General features: G+C 38.8%; 1 protein-coding gene across 3 annotated transcripts in view; it reads right to left on the reverse strand.

The window, feature by feature from the left end:
- CCSER1 (coiled-coil serine rich protein 1) overlaps positions 1–22,417 on the reverse strand; it is a 913,125-nt gene that overhangs the window by 571,823 nt on the left and 318,885 nt on the right. For all 3 annotated transcript variants that reach the window (XM_088464471.1, XM_088464470.1, XM_088464472.1), the window contains exon 5: positions 1,279–1,402. In XM_088464471.1, coding sequence (XP_088320597.1) covers positions 1,279–1,402 — 124 coding nt within the window. The remainder of the gene's footprint in view (positions 1–1,278; positions 1,403–22,417) is intronic.

Here is a 22,417-nt window from a genome sequence, read left to right on the forward strand (position 1 = left end):
AAATCTACACATAACATAATAGACACATGTTCAATCAATAAGTGAGTAAACTTATATAGAATTAAAAAGTACTGTACTCATACAAACAATAGGTAAGGACAGTAGAGGTTGACTATTTCACAGGAAGAAAAAAGAAAAAAGAAAACCATCTTCCCATATAACAGTCTGACAGCAGGCTTAAAAACAGGCTTACAAATCATCTTATTAGATAGCAGCAAAAGAAACAATCCTTGAAAACAGGTACATGTACAGTATCTTATGGTACCACTAATCATTTTTACATTTTTGGGAGACAGTAAAACAAAAGCTCATACATACATACAGATAAAATTATACAATATTAAAAATATCATATAAAGATTTATTGAAGCCTTCAATTGGATATATTTTAGGACTGTATAATAAATCACATATAATATAATATATAGTAATGGTGAACATCTATTTTTGTATTTAGAATCCCTGCCACATGTCTCTCATCAGCTTCCTAGATTGTCATACAGTAAGTGGATTGTTAGATAATTTCTTTTAATTTACATGACTAATATTGGAATATTTTTTTACCTTCAGTGTCTAGTTTTTTAGATTTGGTCTCCTAAAAGTTTAAACATATGAATCATTTACGTGATGTATATAAAATATGGATGGAGTGATCACTTGATTATTGTTATTACTATCAGGAAACCAGGTTTGGAGACTACATCTAAAGGGTTATTCTACGAACAATCAACAAACATAAAATATATTAATATTATAAAGATCTCTGATGGTCTCCATTGGTTTTGAAGACCACCTTGAGATTTTCCAAACTTTTATGCAACACGTGTCCATAGGACTTTGTTTTCTTGTAACATCTAATATGCTACATAAAATATATAATTAAATCATCAGAATCTGTAATTTGATTTAACATTTCAAAACAATTACTGGAACAACAATTATATTTTATATAATTTTAGAAAGGTCTATATTTTTCTGTTGGTTGTTTAATCCAGGATAAATTTTCTTCTAACATTATTAATTCTAGTTCTCATATTTTTGTGGTAAAATTTCATAGCATTTATTATGTGTTTTGATAGTTTTTATTTAGTTTAATTATAAACACCTCCTTATTGTGTCATATGTCCCAGTATAGACACTACCTAAGATATCCTTCATGAGCAAATCATTCATTTATTTATGAACCATAATATAAATCTTTCATTATAATAGGTTTATAGGCATAGTATAAATTACTAGAGTCATTCAGTATGATCATGTAATGAATAATACACTTACCTTTTTGCTGTTTCTGATATTTTTGCTTCTTCTTTAGGTCTATTTGTTTCACTTGCTTGTTCCACATGAGAGAGCACCACTGCTGAGCATGACACTATGGACTGATATGAATCTTCTCGGCATACTGTAATGAGAAAATATACTGCATCAAACGTTTTACATTATATAAAATGTCACTTTAGTACTTTATAGGATTTAATACAGGTATACTGCACTCATCTCTCTAAATAATTGAAAGTCTGAGATATTTTAGACTGGCTGATAATAAAATATAAGAAGATACAATGCACATATAACTTCTTATAATGAGTCACAGCTTTGGATTTTATAATACTGTACATATCAGATATCCCACTCAGAAGTGGCACACATCCTCTCCCCACCCACTAACCAATCTCTCTATATTTATATTCTATCACCTTAAGTTTATTTATTTCCTTCAAAATATTCGTATATTTATATACTAGTTGGGATACCTGGCATAGCCCGGGTTGAAGACTGGACCCTGAAGTACATCTGTAGCATTCATGTTTTTTACATTGTCCTCACCTATAACCTGGATAACTATGCAAATTAGGAGTAAATGACAGTGTAGGCAGGAGTATTCTCATATCGTTTGGAATCGAAAAAATCAGCAGCAGACTGACTTACAGAACAGAAATCAGTATAACTTCCACACTCACTTGAGTGTCAGAAATCACTGCAGAACAGAGGGGGTGATTCACCTGAGGATGGATATGCTATCACAGCTGCTAACATGTTAGCTATAGTATGGTAATGGAGCAGGAGGCGTCATGCCGCCTGCATGCAATAGTGATCCAAGCTGCACCCAAGGATGCAGCATTGGATCATCTGCAATCCTCTCTTTTACCCATCTGTGGTGGCTGGCTTATGTGACCATGGGGTCTTCATCATCTGACAGAGATCCTGGCCTCTCCATAACCCCCAACGACGGCTACACGTTGTTTTGGGCAGCGGAGGCCATCGCCCCCATCCCCCCCGCTCCCCGTCCAGAAACGGCAGGAGACTGTCAATCACTGACAGTCTGCTGCCGGACTGCATGCAGGATCGCAGACCCATACTGCACATGTGCAGTACAGGTCAGGCACATGCACAGATTCCTGATAATCTGCGTGATTCTTGTCACCGCGTCCGCAGCTTAATCACCCCCTTAAATCACTCTGCAGACCAACATTGAAGATGATGTCTAGCAGGGCTGCCATCAGGAGGTGGAATGCTGGGACTGGAGTCCTGTTCCCGGACAGAAGGGAGCCTGTCCTCGGTGGCACTGTGTGGCTGTGATTAATCTCCCAGGCTGTTTATAATCTCCATATGCTACAATTGTGGATTGATTAAACTGTATGCCACAGTCTGAATGTATTGAGTGGAATGTATCAAGTTCTGAGCTGCTCATGAGCTGGCCAGAGGGTGTATTAGAGATGGCCATCGGTGTGCTTACCATCGATGTTTACCATTGATCATAATATGTCAAGTGGCTATCAATGGTTACCAACTATGCAATGGATGACCATAGTTGGTTTCACCAACCGATGGTCATCCCTGTTCTTTTTCCACCTTGTAAAAAAAAAAATATTGGGTTATGCTGTGCCATCGATAGAGGGAAACCATCTGGTTCTACCCCATCGATAGTAAAAGCATTCGACAATGACCATAAACCATCGATGATTATGAATGACCATCCCTAATGTGTATGAATCCAGTCCCTCAGCCCCAGAACCTGTGTAAGATTGTCTCGGTTTTATGGCATTGTGTGACAGTGTGTGGCCCTGACGAAGTTCAAACATAGGCAAATACCTAATCCTGGTCAAACTACACCACCATGCCAAATTTGGTGGAGCTAGGTGCAAAACTCTGGTAATGCAATTAAGGACAAACATACAGACACACACACACACTTTCTCGCTTATTATATAGATATTTTCTTTTATTGGGGTAGCTTTTTCATTATGATAATTATTGGGGTCCAAGCAAACCCAGATAATTAACATACTAACTCGCAGCGAGTGCCGGAGCTCCAGTGTGGAGACAGCTGATCCGAAAATCAGCTGTTTTCATGAAGCGGTTTCATCGTTCCTTTTGGAGCAGTGAAACAGCACTGCCGAGTTCATGCAGGCGCACAAAGCCCCGACGTCTGGCGGAAGGAGCCAGACAGGGGAGGAGGGATCCAAAAGGTCCCTCTTTGCAATCCGGGAATCCTTCTCTTAGGGAAGGAGCGGAGTGCACGCTGCGAGCGGGAGGGGGAGCAAACGCCATCTGAAGATGGCGAATGCTCCCACTGTCAAGCCCCTGAAAATATTGTATTTTTGGAGCTTGATGAATTTCTGTCCCCATACCAGTGTATGGGAACAGCGGGCCACATCGGAAGTAAAAGGTAAGCAGGAGATAACTGTGATATCTCCTGCTTTACTTTTTTGATGAATGACCCAGGGGCCTATTCATCATAACTAAACTTTCCTGGGAGGTAATTAGGTTTAGAACTCGCATGGAGTTCTAAATAATTACTGGAGGAAGTCATCATTCCTCCTCCCTATAACTATCTATTCCGAAAAGCTGTCATTTTTGCTATGACAGCTTTTCGGGAAATAGATAGTTATCCCTGCCTGCTCTAATTTATCGCATCTGTAGGCAGTGCTGAGCATGCGCTGTTACATCTGTAAAACCAGCGCATGCGCAGCACTTCCTACAGATGCAGTAAGTTTGTGTCCCCCCCCCTCCACTCACCTGCCCCCCCTTCTCCCACCCGCTCACCTCCCCCCCGTTCATCACTTACCTGTTCGCGCAGCAGCCTCCGGCTCCGTCTGCTATGCAGTCATGTGGTCTCCCAGCAGCACACAGTACTGTTTAGAAAAAAAAATTATTATTTTTTTCTAAACTTTATTGTGTTCTGCTGGTAGAACACATGACCGCATAGCAGACGGAGCCAGAGGACGCACCAGAGCGCCGGAGGGAGACGTTGGGGGACCTGCACAGCTGTAAGCAGGTAAGTGTTACCTGCTATTCGCCACCTCAGAGTGGCAAATAGTAACTATATCAAATTCCGAAAATATATAATTTTCGGAATTTGATGAATACCATAATTTCCATATCCCCATACTAATGTATGGGGAGTGTGGAAATTAACGCAGGGGGAATTAGCAAGGAGATATCTGTGTTATCTCCTGTGCTAAGTATCTTCATGAATACTAAAATAACGTTAATTAAGGAAAATGCCCTTAAAAACGTTATTTTAGTGTTGATCAATAGGCCCCCCCAGACGTTTAATTTCTACAAAAGCAGGTAAAAATGTTAATTTGCACTTGCTTTTGTAGAAATTAAGTGATGATGGATAGAGCCCTTAATCAGTTAGATGTGCTTGTTCCCCGAGATCCCTTTTGGTTCACTATGATTGGATGTACTACAATTCTGTATATCCATGTGATATACATTGTTATATTTACTTTTTGATCACATTTCATATACATTATTTTTAATCCCATTTATTACTAATCTGCAATGTAACTGTCCTTGCCTATTAAATAATCCTACAACATTCACTACCAGTCAAAAGTTTTAGAGCAACCCCATTTTTTATTTTTTTCTCCTTCTATGTATGCACTCTGAAATGAAAGCATAGGACACATAAAGAATTGGAGATAAAACAGAGAAATCAGAATCATTTTTTTAGACATAATGTACATCTTTGGATGGCATTCTACAATGGAAATTAAATGTTATTTGTGAAGTTCTTGCCAACACTGGGCCTGATTCATTATGGTTCGCGAATGCAAATGCAATAGCGATTATGCACGCAATTAAACTGCGACAGTATGCTAATTCATTGCAATGCCACCGCAGCACTACATAAGGACACCCACTTTACCTTACACACATCCGTAATGTTTAGCAATACTGCAAAAGCATCTGTACAATCGAGTACCTTCGTAGCCTCACTCACCCTTGCACAAAGTCTGACCTTACTCAGAAATTGCTAACTTCAGCGCACGCTATCAAGCCTCAGTCCATCGTAGTGGCTAATTTATGCACGCCCTTTTAACGGCGTTCAAACGCACTGGCCCGCCTGTGTTCGGCCGACCACCCCCCACAAGCGGCACTTCCTCTCAATCACTTTGAGATGGATCTGCGTAGTCACAGTCCCGATTTCAATACTGAGTATATGCTTGCGCACTGTGTTGCATGCGCAGAACGCAACAATCGGCCGATTGTGTGTGTATTAGCAGTTGCGTTCCTTGCTGAATCAGGCCCACTGTTTCAGAAGTTCCCACAAATGTGTTGCGCTTGTGAACACTTCTGTCCAGTTCATCCCAAACCATCTTGATGGGGTGTAAATCTGGAGACTGTGCTGGCAATATCATGATTTCAGGCCTACCATCTTGTTTTTTTTCTCAAATTTAGTTTTGTCATAGGCTGGAGGTATATTTGGGGTCATGATCTTACTGTAGGATGGACCTTTGAACAACTAGGAGCAGGGGCTGGCCGGCAAATTTAAGAAAGTGGGGCAAGCCCACAGCACTGGCCCATGAGCAGCATCCCGTACAATGGTGGTTTAACATACAAAACACATGGCTTTTTCTACCAATAAGCACAGTTCTTTGTATTGCCGCCGGCAGTCATAGCTGTATCAGCATTACACACTGAACCACAAGGGCCCCTTTGCTGTCTGAGGAGGCGGCCCATGATGCTCGGCGATAGAGTGGGTCACACACAATATACTTTGTATGTAACATATTAAAGCTGGATAAGTGCTAATTATGTCCTCTTCATGTACTGGCCACACTCACTCTAAAATCAAGCATTTGGAAACCCCCCTCTAGAAATCCTGCGTTTGCCACTATAAAGTATATTGGCAAGTTAAACTTATTTAACAATTACTATATTGATCAGATTATATCATTATAGAATCAGTACAGTAATTTTCCTTTAAATGTGAAAACGTTATATATAATTAGTACATGGATACAATCATGTAATAAATCATGTCATAAATAAATAGTATGCCAATCTACTGTACAGTCATGTATACCAACCACATAAATACTACACTTTTTGTTAATTAAATATGATGTACTGCATATGCAGTTTTCTTCTTAAAGACATTAAAGGGAAATAAATCACATACACAAGGGAAACATTCAGCTCTAATGTTATGTAGTTATGTTTCATATAAAATTACAGTTTATATTTTGAACACATAAAACTTAATTGAACTTCAGTACAGTAAGCAAATTAATACTAAAACAAAACATACAATACTTTGTTATAAAATACATATAATACATCAGGGCCACATCATTATAGGTACCCGAATGCCCAACATAAATTATGGGGCTGATCTGAGTCGCACACAAAGTGGTTGTAGTTGTAACCTGATTTAGGGGTCTTTGTATCAAGCATTGAAAAGTGTGGAGAAGTGGACCAGTGGAGAAGTTGTCCATAGCAACCAATCAGCTTTGACATAGCATTTATCAAGTACAGTCTGTAAAATAATGTGTAGGAGCTGATTGGTTGCTATGGGCATCTTCTCCACTGGTCCACTTCTCCACGCTTTTCATTGCTTGACACATAGACCCCTAAGTAAGAATCCATCAAACTAATACAGGGAATTGTGTGAGTGCAAGCGGAAAGCTGCACCGCCTGCTGATTTGATCCTGATTGCTGTAAGTCTCATCATTAGTATCTTCAGTTGCATCATCCACATGCTAGGTGCAGGAGATACATAAGAAACAGGCTTCCCTGCCCTATAGGCACGACTCAGGATCACACAGAGCTTTTGATACATGCCCACAACAGTCTCATGAAACTGTTACAAGTCAAGGTGGTTACATGTGATCACATTGTCACTGTCCACTTCACACCTTAAATGTCATATTTTACAGAAATACAGATCTGTCCAAGTTGCGTCCAACTTAGAATAAGATGGACATACCCAATGATGGGTAAATTTGCATCACTGCATGCACAATTTACTGGAAAAGTTTACACGTTGAGTTTACACCACGGCTGAACTAACGGCGGTACAAATGGTGCACAGCATTGGGGCCTGTGGCAATTAAGGAGTCCACAGCTGAGCAGCCATGGACTCACTGTCAGCATATTTTTGCACCTTTGCCCATCACTCGCTACCTTCCAAGAAGTGAGAGTCAACAGACAAACTCCATCTGAAGATGGCATTCGTTTTCATTGTTGAACTCATAAAACGTATAGTTTTTGGAGCTTGAGCAATGGATGGCAGCCACATTGGAACTTCAATGGTTAATGGGTCTATTTTATTCTGTTTCACTCCTGTTTGTCTTCCCCTCCCTTAAAGAATGTAAGCTCTTTCGAGCAGGACCCTCTACCCTCTTGTGCTTCTCCCTACTGGAATTTAATTTATCTCCTACTCCCCACTAGGGCAACTAACACTTGGCTGCTTATGCAGGCGTTAAGGTCGCTAATATAGCAGTGTTTATCCATGCCCCGTATTGTATTGTATTGTATTGTCAGTCAATGGTTACTGTTTGGTCTATGTACTTTGTAAGGCGCTGCGGAACACTTGTGGCGCCATATAAATAAATGATAATAATAATAATAATAATAATAATAATATAAAACATGTATAAACAACATGTATAAACATGTATAAACTAGTTTCCGCATTTACAGATGAGTCCTGCTACATATTTACGAATCACGCCATGAGTGCGCCGGCAAGTGGATACTTGGTTAACTCTATATGAGCTGCGCTGAGGGACCCAAGAATGGCAGGAAAAATAACAAAATATAGCAGCAATAAATTGCATACACAAATACAGTACTAAGATCGCAATACTTGTTTAATTAGATAGATCAATATCATATATAGAAACACCGATGTTAAAGTTTCAAGAGAAAAATGCATAAAAAGTTACAATTTATAAAACATTAGAATAAAAGGTATACCTTTTGAGAAAGTCACGTGGGCGTGACGAAACGCATTAAGGCTCCATCATCCTGTATTTTATAGTGTTACCTGTCTATTACACTCCAAACTCCCTTAGCCGGGAACATCTAGCCGCATAAGTCAAATCGCTCCTTGTATATTCCGAGGATGCTCGGACAGAGGGTCTGAGTACCGACGGTTAAAAATCATCCTCCACAAGCGTGAGTAAATACACGGCTCACACTGACTTGGACGGGCAGTCTGCCTTTCAATATCTATGGTGCTTCATTGGAAGCGGGAATGCGTTCCTGGCTCAATGGTTAATGGGTCTGATTTATTCTGTGTCACTACTGTTTGTCTTCCCCTCCCTTTAAGAATGTAAGCTCTTTCGACTTAACCACTTCTCATCAAACACAAAAATATTTTTCCCTTATCATATTGGTATATAAGACTTCAGGACTCCTTTTCATACATTCCCTGTGTACAACTGCATTTCCTCATGATTACCTTGTCCACTCTTTTTGATATATCAATTATCCATACTGCAGTTGCATGTTACTCTAGTGAACTTTCTCTATGAAATTATTATATGCATATAAGAAAGGATCTTTAATTCGGAACTCTGATGCTTTATATTGCAACATTGTTTTTATTTGTATTTTAATGTTTTATAAATTGCAACTTTTTATGTGTTTTTCTTTGAAACTTCAACACCGGTGTTTCTATATATGATATTGATCTATCTGATTAAACAAGTATTGCGATATTAGTACTGTATTTGTGTATGCAATTTATTGCTGCTATATTTTATTTTTTTCTGCCATTCTTGGGTCCCTCAGCGCAGCTCATATATCTGTTCTTTGCAATTGTGAACCTTCGCAGGGGGTCTAATTAGAGCTGCTGCTGACTCTCTTTTTGAATTGACAGTTTTAAAGAATTATTCCTTTAGAATCGCTTTGGAAACAATTTCTTTATAGAGTGGATACATGACACTGCGTTTGCACCTGCACCTCCATAGGAATGCATGGTGCGATGGCAGTGCATGCCATAGTGTACTGCAGCGTATGGTGCTGCGGGTAATTGCATGGTGCAATGCGTATGCATGTTTGTAACGTGATCTGCAAAGATGTAGCAGGACACATCTGTACGATGAAACCATGAACTATTAACAAGCCTCACTGTCTCTGAATTTTATTTATAAGTATTGTTTTAAATGCATTTGTTATATATAGGTATTTATTTTGTAAAACAGTTAAAATATATAACATTTTCTGCCTCCTTATTATATAGGAAATAGCTAAAAGTCAGCAAACATACCAAAATAATAAATATTTAGTTATTTATGAAAGTGAAGATTTGTATACCAGCACACAAAACAGGGTCCAAATCTTGAATTTGAGCGGCTGAGGCAATAAGTGTCCAACCTCTGATAGAACAATAAATTTGGGGTGTTTGGTTAGAGTATATATGGTGATGTACCCAATATGGGTTCTGAGAACGGACACGGATATATATATATATATATATATATATATATATATATATTATTTAGTGATGTATTTTTGTGGTATTAGGTGTGTCTGTTGCTACTGTACCAGTATGTATAAAAGGGAGAACAATGTTTCATATACAGGTCACAGTGCCTATTTATGGGACTACACTAAAATATATAATGGATATATTCAATGCAGTAAGAAATACAAATCAAACCATATCAAATTGCAATGCAATAAGCCAAAATGCAAAAAAATAATAATAGTAATCAATAAATCAGAAACACACAAAAAAGCAAAAAATAAATAAATAAATCAAACAAGATAGAAACCAAAGAACATATAATTATGCTATAAAATAGACTGTGAGAACAGAAGAACAGACCAATACAGATTGATTATGTCAATGATGTGAATGTCCTGACTGTTCTGATATTCAATTATATAGATTTCTGTAATAGACAGCTGATTATCCACTTCATATAATGTTGCTGTCCAAAAAAATGTTTGAACAAATTGATTACTTGAGATCACTCTTTGTCAGTCAGTTAAGCTCGCACAGTGCATGATCACTAAATTTAGTAGTTTTCAAAAGTAGACATTAGTAGGGGTTTTTGGTTTTGATTTGCACTATGAATGCACACGTAATACACACTCAGGGCCTGATTCAGCAAGGATCGCTATTCTGCTAATAAGCACGATATTCAGTTCCTAATATCAGCGGTGAAATGCATTACGATTACAGTCTAACACGAGGACGCCCACTTCCCCTTACACACATCCATATATTTGTGCAACATAGCAAACTAATTGGTTACATCTAGTAACATCTGATCCATACGCACAGTTAAGACAGGTCAGACCTCACTCAGGAATAACTAACTTCAGCGCATGCTATGAGGCCTCAGGCTGCGTATGGTATTGCAGTGGATAATTTATGCATGCCCCTGCAACAGCGTTGCAACACACTGGCACCCCCCCATCACCACCCACAAACGGTGCTTCCTGTCAATCACTGTGCTCTGGGTCTGCGTAGTCTCTGTAGACGCAGTTTCCATCGCAATTACTAGTTTGCGCAAGCGCACTGTGATGCATACGCATGCGCAATGCAAATTAATCGACTGATTGCGTGCATCTTTACAACTGTGATCCTTGCTGAATCAGGCCCTCAGTCAGGACCCACATTGGGTACATTACTTCCAGACATTAATTAGTAGCAGCTATGAATACTGTAGTTCAATGGGATTTGTTTCTATTTTAGGTTAATATTTTTATCTACTCTATTGTATAACATCTAAATCTACTGTATAACACCTGTCTTTATAATTAAATATGAACACATATGCAGAGTATTCAATTTTCAATATGATCTTCTGTAAGGTAAAGCATTGGATAAATGCTTAACATAATGTTGCCTTTTAATATATTATGTGGTTAGTAGTGTGTCTCTTTAATTAAATAACATACATATCTGATTTTCCCTGCTAATTAGCATGTCTGATCTTGATTACAGAATGATTACTATTACATGACAACACTGATAATAATGACTCTTAAATAAATGTTAAATACAGCAGTCATAGTCGAACACAGGGCCTGATTCCGACCCGGTCGCTAAGCTGCGCTCGCTGCCAAAAGGGTCCGGGTATGCAAATCCCGCGATCGCACTGTCTGGCTTAAGGATGCCCTCTACGTCTTAAGGGGCGACTGCAGAGAGCGTACGCAGGAGTATAAAGCCGCCCACCTTTCTCTCTTAGCACACGTCATCTCCAGGAATTGTGTGATTAATTGGTAACATCGAGACCCATCGGAGCTGCACGCAGCACTTGAGGTAACCCCTACCCCACCGCAAGCACTGCAATCAGTTCAGGCTAAAATACAACCAAGTGACGTGTTCAATTACGCTACTTTGCTAATTATGCACACCCATTAAACTCAGTTTTGATGCTCAGACATGCCTGCGTTCGCACATCCACTCCCCCATTCACAAGCACCTTCCCCTGTCACCACCCACAAACGGTGCTGTCGATCTGTCACTCAAAGTAGCGTCCAGTCGGTGTACTAGGAGCATACGATTCCCGGCCGCAGTGACTTGTTCGCGCATGCGTACTTTGATGCATACACATGCTCAGATGTGCGATAATCGCCCCTAGCGAGCGTTCGCAGCTTAGCGACCGGGTCTGAATACAGATATAGCACTAAATGACCGAATCTCAACTAATTTAGCCACCCATTAGATGGTGACCCTGTTGCTTGATGCAGTAGCAGACATGTAAGGTGTGTACACTGTTGTTGTTTTGGAATGGGAACATAATTTAGTTAATTCTATTAATATGACAGTAGAGCTCAGCATTAGGGTCTTTACCCATTGATGTTGGTTTAAATGCCAATGACAGCCTATGTCAGACATAATCACATTTTACATGGGATGGTTAATGAGAAATTGCACCTGTGGTCAAGAAGTCAAGGGAGGACATTCCAGTGATCCCATAGATTTCACTTGGAATGAATGTAAGAGAATGGAGCAGGCTGTGTCAGCAATGCAAATGCTCACGAACACAAGTGCATATGCTATTTAATATGCGGGTCACTGAATTCAAGTGGTTTCATTCCAATACTAGTTTACATGCTTTCACAGGCATTAAAAATTATAGTAAAAGTATGTAAGAGGCCTTAGGGCCTTATTCAGTTTAGATCACAAGGCTGCGATGTTTGTGCTCTTTGCATGCGTAGGCATCGCAGTGTGTGTGTGCAAACCGGCTGCTGCGATCAGGAAGCGATCGCAGTAAGCACGCAGTCCCGTCGCATAGTGATTGACATAAAGTGACCATTTGGGGGTGGAGAGGGGGGGGTGGATGGCGGAACGCAGGTGTCCCTGAGCGTTTGAACGCCATTACAGGGGGGATGCATAATTAAGCCTCTGCGATTGCATACGCTGGCAAAGGTAGAGAGGGCGACAGAAAGTTTAGCAGTTTGTGCTGGAGCTCATGGTCACCACAACTGTGTGAATGGTTTTTGCTGACTTGCAAGTGCATGTTATGGGAAGTGGGCGGCTTTATACAGTGATGAGCGGCTTGGTATAGTGCTGCGGTTGCTGTGCGATTGCATTCATTAGCATACTTTCGCTGCCAGTGGGTGCGTGCGAATGCAGCCTTGCGATCTGTGCTGAATCAGGCCCTTAAATCAGTAACAGTAAAGACTCACAAGAGTCTCTCATTAATGAAAAGTGAAGAATGCAGTAATATCAGTCGAACCAATCCAAATTGACTCACATTGTTATCAATAATATATGCCTAATTTATAGTATCATATTGATAAGGTAAAGTCCCACCTATATCTAAAATGGTGTTTGGTATGATATGTCAACAAGCAGAATGTCAACATTTATTATCTCAGCATATAATGTCGACGTGTTCTGAATGTCAACAGATGGCATGTCGACATCCACAATGTCGAACTGACATGTCGACATTTTTAAAATGTTTTTATTGTGAATGTCGACAGACACAATGTCAAAACTGATATGTTTTACTAAAAGTAACTCTAATTGCAGCCTAACCCTAACCCTAACTCCAGCCTAACCCTAACTGCAGCTTAATCCTAACCCTAATTGTAGCCTAACCCTAACTGCAGCCTAACTCTAATTGTAGCCTAACCCTAACTCTAATTGTATATGTTGACATTGTAATTGTTCACATTCACAATTTCGATATTATGTCAGTGTCAACATTGTGGATATCAACATGTCATCTGTTGACATCCTAAACATATCAAAAGCCTGACTGTCGTTATTCAGAACATGTCGACATTACAGTGATGACATTTTGATTGTCGGCATCCTGAATGTCGAGATCGTGACTGGAACTCTTAAAATGATAATGATTTATTTCACTGGTCTGTGTCATTTTTGAGTTTAAGGTTTTTTTATAATTAGTACATGATGAATGCAAGATTATAACTCACTTTGCTCAATCAGGTCAGTTTTTTTTGCTCTCTGAAGCTTAAAAAGTTAATATTTTGTAAATAAATTATACAGTATAATAATTTATAAATTATAATGTTTATTGTTTCAAAGCAGACTTACATTTGCATAAATGAAAAACAAATACAGTTATTCTGGAAGAAACGACCTTTTTCAAAGACTTTGGTGAGTGTTTTGTACCTGGATCATCTCACTTGATGCACCAGCAATAGTCCGCAAGCATATTCACATACAAATATAACCTTGACGAGGCGGATGGGCAAACATCTTTGGCCAAACATGTGCTAAGAACCTCACTTATACTCCATATTCATTTTACAGTTTATCAGGATTATTTTGACTATCATTGTTCTTAGTACTTGGAGTTTGAACCTGCATTCTTTGTTCCCTGCATTGTACTATAAGGGGTAAATTTACTAAGAATCGAGTTTGGTCGAGTTTGGAGAGTTTGGGCATTTTTTTCCACTCGCAAATTTATTTTAAATGTCAAACTCGGGAGAGAAATCTTTTTTGCTAAGGGAAAATTCTGGAGAGTTAGCAAACTCTCTTCACTTCACCATCGGCCAAACTCAAGTAACTTTTCACTAGTGAAGATAGGATTCGGGAATTTACCAAGCGAATAGTTTCTAAACTCTCATGAGAATAGACTAAAAAAATTTTATCATCAGGCCTTATGGCGACTAAAGTTCTGTATAACATCCACTGGAATATTTTCCTTGTCAAAATTCTTGTTTTTGGTATGTATGTATAATTGCACATTGTATGTGCGTATTGATCAAAGATTTAATTTTCTATATATTGTCCTGGTTGTACTCATATTTGAATGTGACCCTTTTAAGATTTTCCCCCTGAAGAAGTCACACCTATGGGACGAAACGTGCAGGGTATCGGTATCTTATCCTTCTGCCACCTGCAAGGTCTCCCACCATTGAGCTCACATTTTTAAGCGTGTTGGTGGGCTGACATATCTGTCCTTCAAAGGCATTGGGTATCTGACACCGTTTTATATGATGTAAGCAATTTTATATTTGTTCATACTATTTTATCAAAAATAAATATTCTGATACTTATTAACAAGAGGCAAATTGGCCATTTCTTTTGGGTGATTTTTTCGGTGTGAGGGTATAATTCTAGGACATTCCATTCAACATATACATCATTTCTTGATTTGACACATGAAGAAAATGTCTACAAATTGATCAAAGGGATCACATCAACTTCAAAAAACCATCACCATTGGCAGTATGATATGGACTATCTAATTATTACCACTAATCACTAATATGTTTCATGGTTCAATTTATAATATTGTATATTAGTGCCCTTAAGTTTTTTATTGTTGTGTATTGTTTGATAGGCTCCCACTAACAGGGGTTCCACTTTGAGGTGTTGCTGTCTTTGACATTAGCATGAGATAAGGGTATTTCGCTACTTTTTGTATATATATATATATATATATATAAATATATATATACAGTATATAGATGTCGGTATCGTAACCCTGTCAGCATCGGGATTCTAACCGCATGCACCCATACCCATCCCATATATATATATATATATATTTTTATATATATATATATATATATATATATCATACACGTCCGGCGGCCATCAGTGATACGGACGACAAGACACGGTTGCTCCAAAAATGGTTATTTGGAGCCACCATGTCTTGGCGTCTTCATCACTCAGTGCCACTGAACGTATATGATATTTATTCAGCCTCACCCGCTGACCCATGGAGGGCACCAGTAATTATATGCAATAAGGAGAGTGCAGCTGGGAACTGTGTATTATATATATATATATATATATATATATATATTTTATTTTTTTTTTATTTTTTTTTTATTTGTTTGCGTATGTACATATGTAATAAAAACATTGTCACTGTCTTGTATTGGTTGTATCAGTTATTATCCTGAGTGCCGTCCTGACTGCTGTGCGCTGTGTGTGTGTCTTTGTGGGTCACATATATGCAGTAAAAACTTAAGAATCAAAATGAAATAAAATCTCTAAACTATTTTTAAATCCTCTGGCGCCTCCTGTGGGTTCCGTATATAATTCAAAATACAATCCTCATAATAATGACAGAATATATATTAAAATAATGATCATGAAGTGAATACTAAAAGTAATGCAAATGTATTAAAATATACAATGATAGTCATATAAAAATACACATATGTGCTGAATCAACATAAAACAAACTCACTCACAACATATAACATAAAACACAAAACACAAGACTATGTGAGTATGTATAAACCACGGAATAACAGATACGCTAATAGCGTTTTACTCTGATATCCTTAAATTTGTATTCCAATTGATGTTCCAAAAAAGTATAAGTGGATAAAAAGTATCTTCCCTGGAGGTAATTCCAGTATGAATAATAATCCAACTCTGAAAGGAGCAATTGCTTACCATATGCTCCAAGGAGGTGAAGTCAGTGAGAATCGTTTGCCGGCAAACTCAGGGATAACTTACATGCTGCAGACATAGGTAAGATTCCCCTCCACTATCATCAATGCGTTTCACCTAGTAATAGGCTTCTTCAGGATGAAGAGTATGTGAGTGTGTATAAAGCACTGTTATTCCGTGGTTTATACATACTCACATAGTCTTGTGTTTTATGGAACCCACAGGAGGAGCCAGAGGATACTTTTTGGTATACAAATTGGGAATGAAAATATTTTTTTCAACCTCAGTGGTCACTTTTTATTTCCTCAGAGACTAGCATGGGGATACTTGTTTTATATATATATATATATATATATATATATATATATTGTGATAGGATCACTGGTAAAGTGGTCTGTGGCAGGTACATTTGTCCCAGATTCCTGTCTTTTGTGTTTTAAACCCCCAGGAGAAAGTCTGCAGTGTAGCAGGCTTGAGTTTCGGCTTTTTGAAAAGCCGGTTTGGGACCTGGGGGTTGTGGGTGAGAGGAGAGGGAGGGCTCCACCCACGGCCACTCCAGGTTTTGGTTCTCTTAGCCTGGTAACAGGCTTGATTGGGTTCCCATCTGAGAGTGGCCAATATAAGCCTAGTTTGTTGAGGGCTGATTGTCTCACCTGGGAGAGCAGACAGGGAGTTTGCTCAGAGACACTTGGAAAACCTATCTGTGAGTACTGTGCTGTGCTTTGTTGCTGGCGAGGGCATTAGGCCCTGCCAGGTTCTGGTAGTGAGGGAACTACCTGTGAAGTTAGTGCCCCGACAGGGCTAGGATTTACGTTTATGTTTTCTTTGTGTTATTTCTGACATTGTACAATAAAGACTGGCGCCGACCAGCTTGTACTTGCATCCAGACTGGTGTGCTGCTTCCCTGCTGCTGTGTGTGTGTGTGTAAGGAAGGAGTCCTCTACCCAGGAGAGGGACCCCCTAACCTAACTGTGTCACAATATATATATATATAAAATTTGGCTGTTTTCATTGTGGCTGTGTTACCTGCCAGTATTTCATTCAGGGAGAAAAGTTCTGTCATCCACATTCTGGTAAAAAATATTCTATTCGTTTTCAATTGACATGTAATAGTACTTACATTATTTATCAGATTATTTGCCCATGTGGATTATCCTATATTGGGAAGACACAACGTAAATTCAAAGAACGGATGGCTACCCACAGTTCTTCGATTAGGGCAGCACACCTTAGTGGCAGTAGTGACCAACCTGTCGCGCGCCACTTTGCTGAATTCAAACATAATTTGGCTAGTTTAAAATATAGTATGATAGATTATGTTCCCACACCGTGATCTGATGCTCCTACGCTGTGAATCTCGCTGGATCCACCACCTGGATGTAGTTGCACCTAGGGGTCTAAATGAATCTATTTGTTTTTCTGTATTCAATGCCTGAATCATGATGTTTGTTTTATGATACCATGTAATTTGCGTGTATTGAGATGTTTCTGTGATTTGTTATACAGTTTCCATAGTGATGGTTCACTAGTTGTCAGCACAGTGCGCGGCTGCGTCTGTGCGTGATGACGTCATTGTTCGTCGCCGGAGGGGTGTGCGGTCCCGTCTCCGGCGCGATGTGTGCACTTGGGTGATGTGTCTACTTAAGGTAAAACGTGTTTTAATCTTTGTATCCTGATGATAGTATCGTGAACACTGAAACGTTAATGACTAAACTCGTGTAATTGTTTTCATTTATGGAGCTGAGTGCCGCACCTCTTGTTTTCTATTGCCTCTATCTGTGAGGGCACCGGCCACAGTTGTTTGTTGTACCGAGAGTGCCGGACCGTTAGAAATGCTGTGTTTGCAGGGACTATACTTGTGGTCTTTGCCTATGTCACGGCACCTCTAAAAAATATATTATTGACTCATCATCATTTTATTGCACTGACTTTATTATTATTATTATTTTTTGTTTTTTCTTTTTAATATTTTTGTCTTCCTTTATATTTTTCTTTTGGTGATTGTTTGGAACAAATCTGTTCTATATATGCTTTTTGCGTAACTAAGCCTATTGTTAGTGGATAATATGGCTGAGTCCCAAGGTGAATTACCTTTTAACCCATTATTATTTCCGGCTGGTGATGTATTCAGCTATTCCGATTCTGATGCCGATGTTATTTTAGAGAAAGAACGTATGGGTGAACACAGTGACTCAATCTACAAAGATTGGTTTAAACTGAAAAAGAGGGAGATTGATTTTCAATATTATGGCATCTCCCTCAGTGATTACTTTAGGGCTAAAATGATCCCCAGAGGCTTTTGCATGAAAAAATCCCCAACGATTGGGAGGTATGATCTGCAATTCTGCAAACGCTGGATTGCGATTTTAAATAAATGCTCCTTCGATCTCATGCTCCTTGTGATTTAGCATTCTCGCAAGGAGCTTGTGTTGGTTAAAGAGAAAATTACCACATTTGAAATAGAGCATTTACCTCACTTGTCTCTTGATAAAGAGACAGATTAGGCAGCCAAATTGAATAATCAGATAACCCTATATAGGAGGGATCTGTTAAAGTTCAAAAAGGATAAATTACCAAAAGTTGAAGCAGATTATGAACAACATCATGTCTATCAATGGTTATCAGGTGGTGGACGACAAGAATTTAAAAGACCTTCTTTTAGGAGACGTTATCCCAAGCAATTGGGTGATACAGAATCCTCATATGATTCTAACAGTGGAGCTAGTGACACTGAACCTTCTACCGGTAAACAAAGGGTCCCTTTAGGAACATCGACCCGTTCAAAAACCATCGCAAACACAGCAAATCAACAGAATTTGCTGTGATTGCACGTCCGCCAAAATCGGCGGATGTGCACGTGGAAGAAAACCTCCTCTGTCCAAAAAATAATAATTTTTAATTTATCTTCCCCTTTATATTATCATCGAGTGAGACAAGTTTACTTATGAACGGTTTGTCCTTTATTCCTTCCTAGTATACCCTTTAATGACTTTCAGTGGCAGATTAAAAAGTATCAGCTGCAGCGACAATTGAAAATTAAAGAACATTTTTGTAAACCTGAAAATGTATCAGTGATTAAATCATGTTCCATTCCACCACAGTTACGTAAGATTCAACTGCGATCCACTTTTGAACCTGTCTCCATTAATGCCAGTATCAAAACTTTTGTCCGGTTATTGGAGGACGAGGTCTCTAATATTGTTAAAACATCACAATCCCATCATCCGAATTTGAACCCAGATGAATGGTGAGCACTAAAGGAGTTGTCTAATAATGCGAGTCTGATCATACGCCCTGCTGATAAGGGGGGTGCGATTGTTCTGCAGGATCGTGATGATTATAGACGTGAAGCAATGTGCCAACTAAATGACAAATCTGTTTATCAGAAGTTACAAGGTGATCAATCGAATTCCTCTAAACAGGAATTAAAATTGATCTTGGATGCAGCACTAGATCATCAAATCATTGATAAAGAGTTACATAAAGCCCTGTTGCCAGAATTTCCCCTAGTATCTTTATTTTATACCTTACCTAAGGTGCATAAGGGGGTTAATCCTCCACCTGCCCATCTTTTTATTGCGGCCCGAGGCTCATTGGCACAACCTATATCAATTTTTCTGGATGCAATATTACAGCCTCTAGTACAAAGTCATGAGAACTGCTTATTGGATACTACATCCTTCCTTAATAAATTAAAAAGACTCGGACATATTCCTGTGGATACCTGGTTAATCTGTGCGGATGTTACCAGTTTATATACTGTCATTCCACATGGTGCTGGCATGAGAGCTACGAGGGCATTGCTGACTGCTAGTGGCTTATACTGTATGTTGATGCCTTTATTGACTTTTGCCTTTTGTTACTTGAATTTATTTTAACTAAGAATTTCTTTTTCTTTGATGGTACCTTTTATAGGCAGGTCAATAGATGTGCCATGGGTTCTGCCGTGGCACCTAGCTATGCCAATGCCTACATGTTCGATGTGGAGCGTCTGTTGTTTTTTGGAGACCCTTTGCTATCGTCTAAGATTATATTATATACTAGGTATATAGACGATATCTTTTTGGTTTGGAAGGATACAGATATTGCTTTTTCAGAGGTGATTGATGCCCATAATGCCAGTGATTGTCCGGTCAAACTGACTGTCAGGTTGAGCCAGACACAAATTGACTTTCTGGATATTCTGATCAGGAGGGATGGTACCCAATTATCTACATCTGTTCATTATAAGGATACAGACCGCAACACTTTGTTGCAGGCTCAGAGTTGATATCCTTTTAATTTAAAGAAAGGGTTACCATATTCCTAAATGATCAGAATCAGAAGAATCAATTCTTACTTTGAGATGGCTGAGTGCCAAATTGATCTCCTCATTGATAAGTTTGTTGATAGGGGTTATTCCAGAGATGTGTTGATGCAGACTAAGGATAATGTTATGCATTTAGAGAGGGAATCATTGCTTAACAAGAGGACGCATATCAGTTCTGAGGCCATGTTCCCATGGGTTAATCAGTACAATGTGTTGTCACCAGCTATTAAGAATGCGGTTAAGCAAATTGGCCTATCATTACATCTGATGCTTCCTTAGGTCTATCTACCACCCGCTTGCTGCCATGCTTTTCACGTGGCAGCAATCTTCGTGACCTTTTGGTTAAATTGGATATTACTTGTAAACAGAAAGTAGATAGCTTTTCTGCATTCTTTCAGGTGAACAAAAAATGTGGCTGTTTTCGTTGTGGCTGTGTTACCTGCCAGTATTTCATTCAGGGAGATACGTTCTGTCATCCACATTCTAGTACCAAATATTCTATTCATTTTCAAATGACATGTAATAGTACTTACGTTATTTATCAGATTATTTGCCCATGTGGATTATCCTATATTGGGAAGACACAACGTAAGTTCAAAGAACGGATGGCTACCCACCGTTCTTCAATTAGAGCAGCACTCCTTAGTGGCAGTAGTGACCAACCTGTCGCGCGCCACTTTGCTGAATTCAAACATAATTTGGCTAGTTCAAAATATAGGATGATAGACCATGTTCACACACCGATGAGGGGTGGGAACCGTGATCTGATGTTCCTACACTGTGAATCTCGCTGGATCCACTGCCTGGATGTAGTTGCATCTAGGCGTCTAAATGAATCTGTTTTTCTGTATTCAATGCCTGAATCATGATGTTTGTTTTATGATACCATGTGTTTTGCGTGTATTGAGATGTTTCTGTGTTTTGTTATACAGTTTCCATGGTGACGGGTCACTAGTTGTCAGCACAGTGCACGGCTGTGTCTGTGCATGATGACATTATTGTTCGTCGCCGGAGGGGTGTGCGATCCCATCCCGGCGTGATGTGTGCACTTGAGTGATGTGTCTACTTAAGGTAAGACCTGTTTTAATCTTTGTATCCTGATGATAGTGTCATGAACACTGAAACGTTGATGACTAAACTCGTGAAATTGTTTTCATTCATGGAGCCGAGTGCCGCACCTCTTGTTTTCTCTCTCTCTCTCTCTCTCTCTCTCTCTCTCTCTCTCTCTCTCTGTGTATATATATATATATATATACACAGTATATATATATATATATATATATATATATATATATATGTATCAGGCTTATGAAATTCTGCAATCACTGGGGCTTCTGCGGTAGCCAATATTACCAGGGGCTGCCCTAAAGATAATGAAATCCCCCCTCATTGTGAGGTATTGAATAATATTTTTTGTAATAATATAAATGATTTTTATTTTCTTAATTGTTCTTGTGTATTCCTATATAATGACAAGAAACTGCACATGTAATAATTGTAATTTGCTGCCAAAGGAAAACTCTACCTGACCTGAAAAATTTATATTAAATTTAGTTGGGCAGGCAAAGAAATCATGAAGGAATTTACTTCCATTTGAAACACTGCTTCACAAAACATGAATAGTTGGCTTGGTCATGAAGAGAAGAAATCCCTCAGGTTTTGAAGGTGTTAAATACCTAATTGAATCAATTAATTTAATTTATGATGCAACCTGTACCAGTCACAGTTGTGCTACATTCACTGTCTGTAAATATACATGAATTAATCAATTATATGAAGCTTTTAAAATGACACATCAGCTTCTGCCCTGTTGTTGCCTCCCACACACCACTAATGTTGTATTCTGTATTGTAAAACCCATATTGTGTAAGCACATGGGATGCAAAGTTAAGGAAAGCATCATAAGAAACCTACTTGTTTTGTTTTCATCTAGATTTCATCTTTATTTTTTAATACATGTGCCACAATACATGAAAAACTGTTTTTTTTTTCTCCCATATACATATATATAT

The sequence above is a fragment of the Taudactylus pleione genome, unplaced genomic scaffold (genome assembly GCF_031769625.1).
Source record: "Taudactylus pleione unplaced genomic scaffold, aTauple2 ptg000055l, whole genome shotgun sequence".
Lineage (NCBI taxonomy): Eukaryota > Metazoa > Chordata > Amphibia > Anura > Myobatrachidae > Taudactylus > Taudactylus pleione.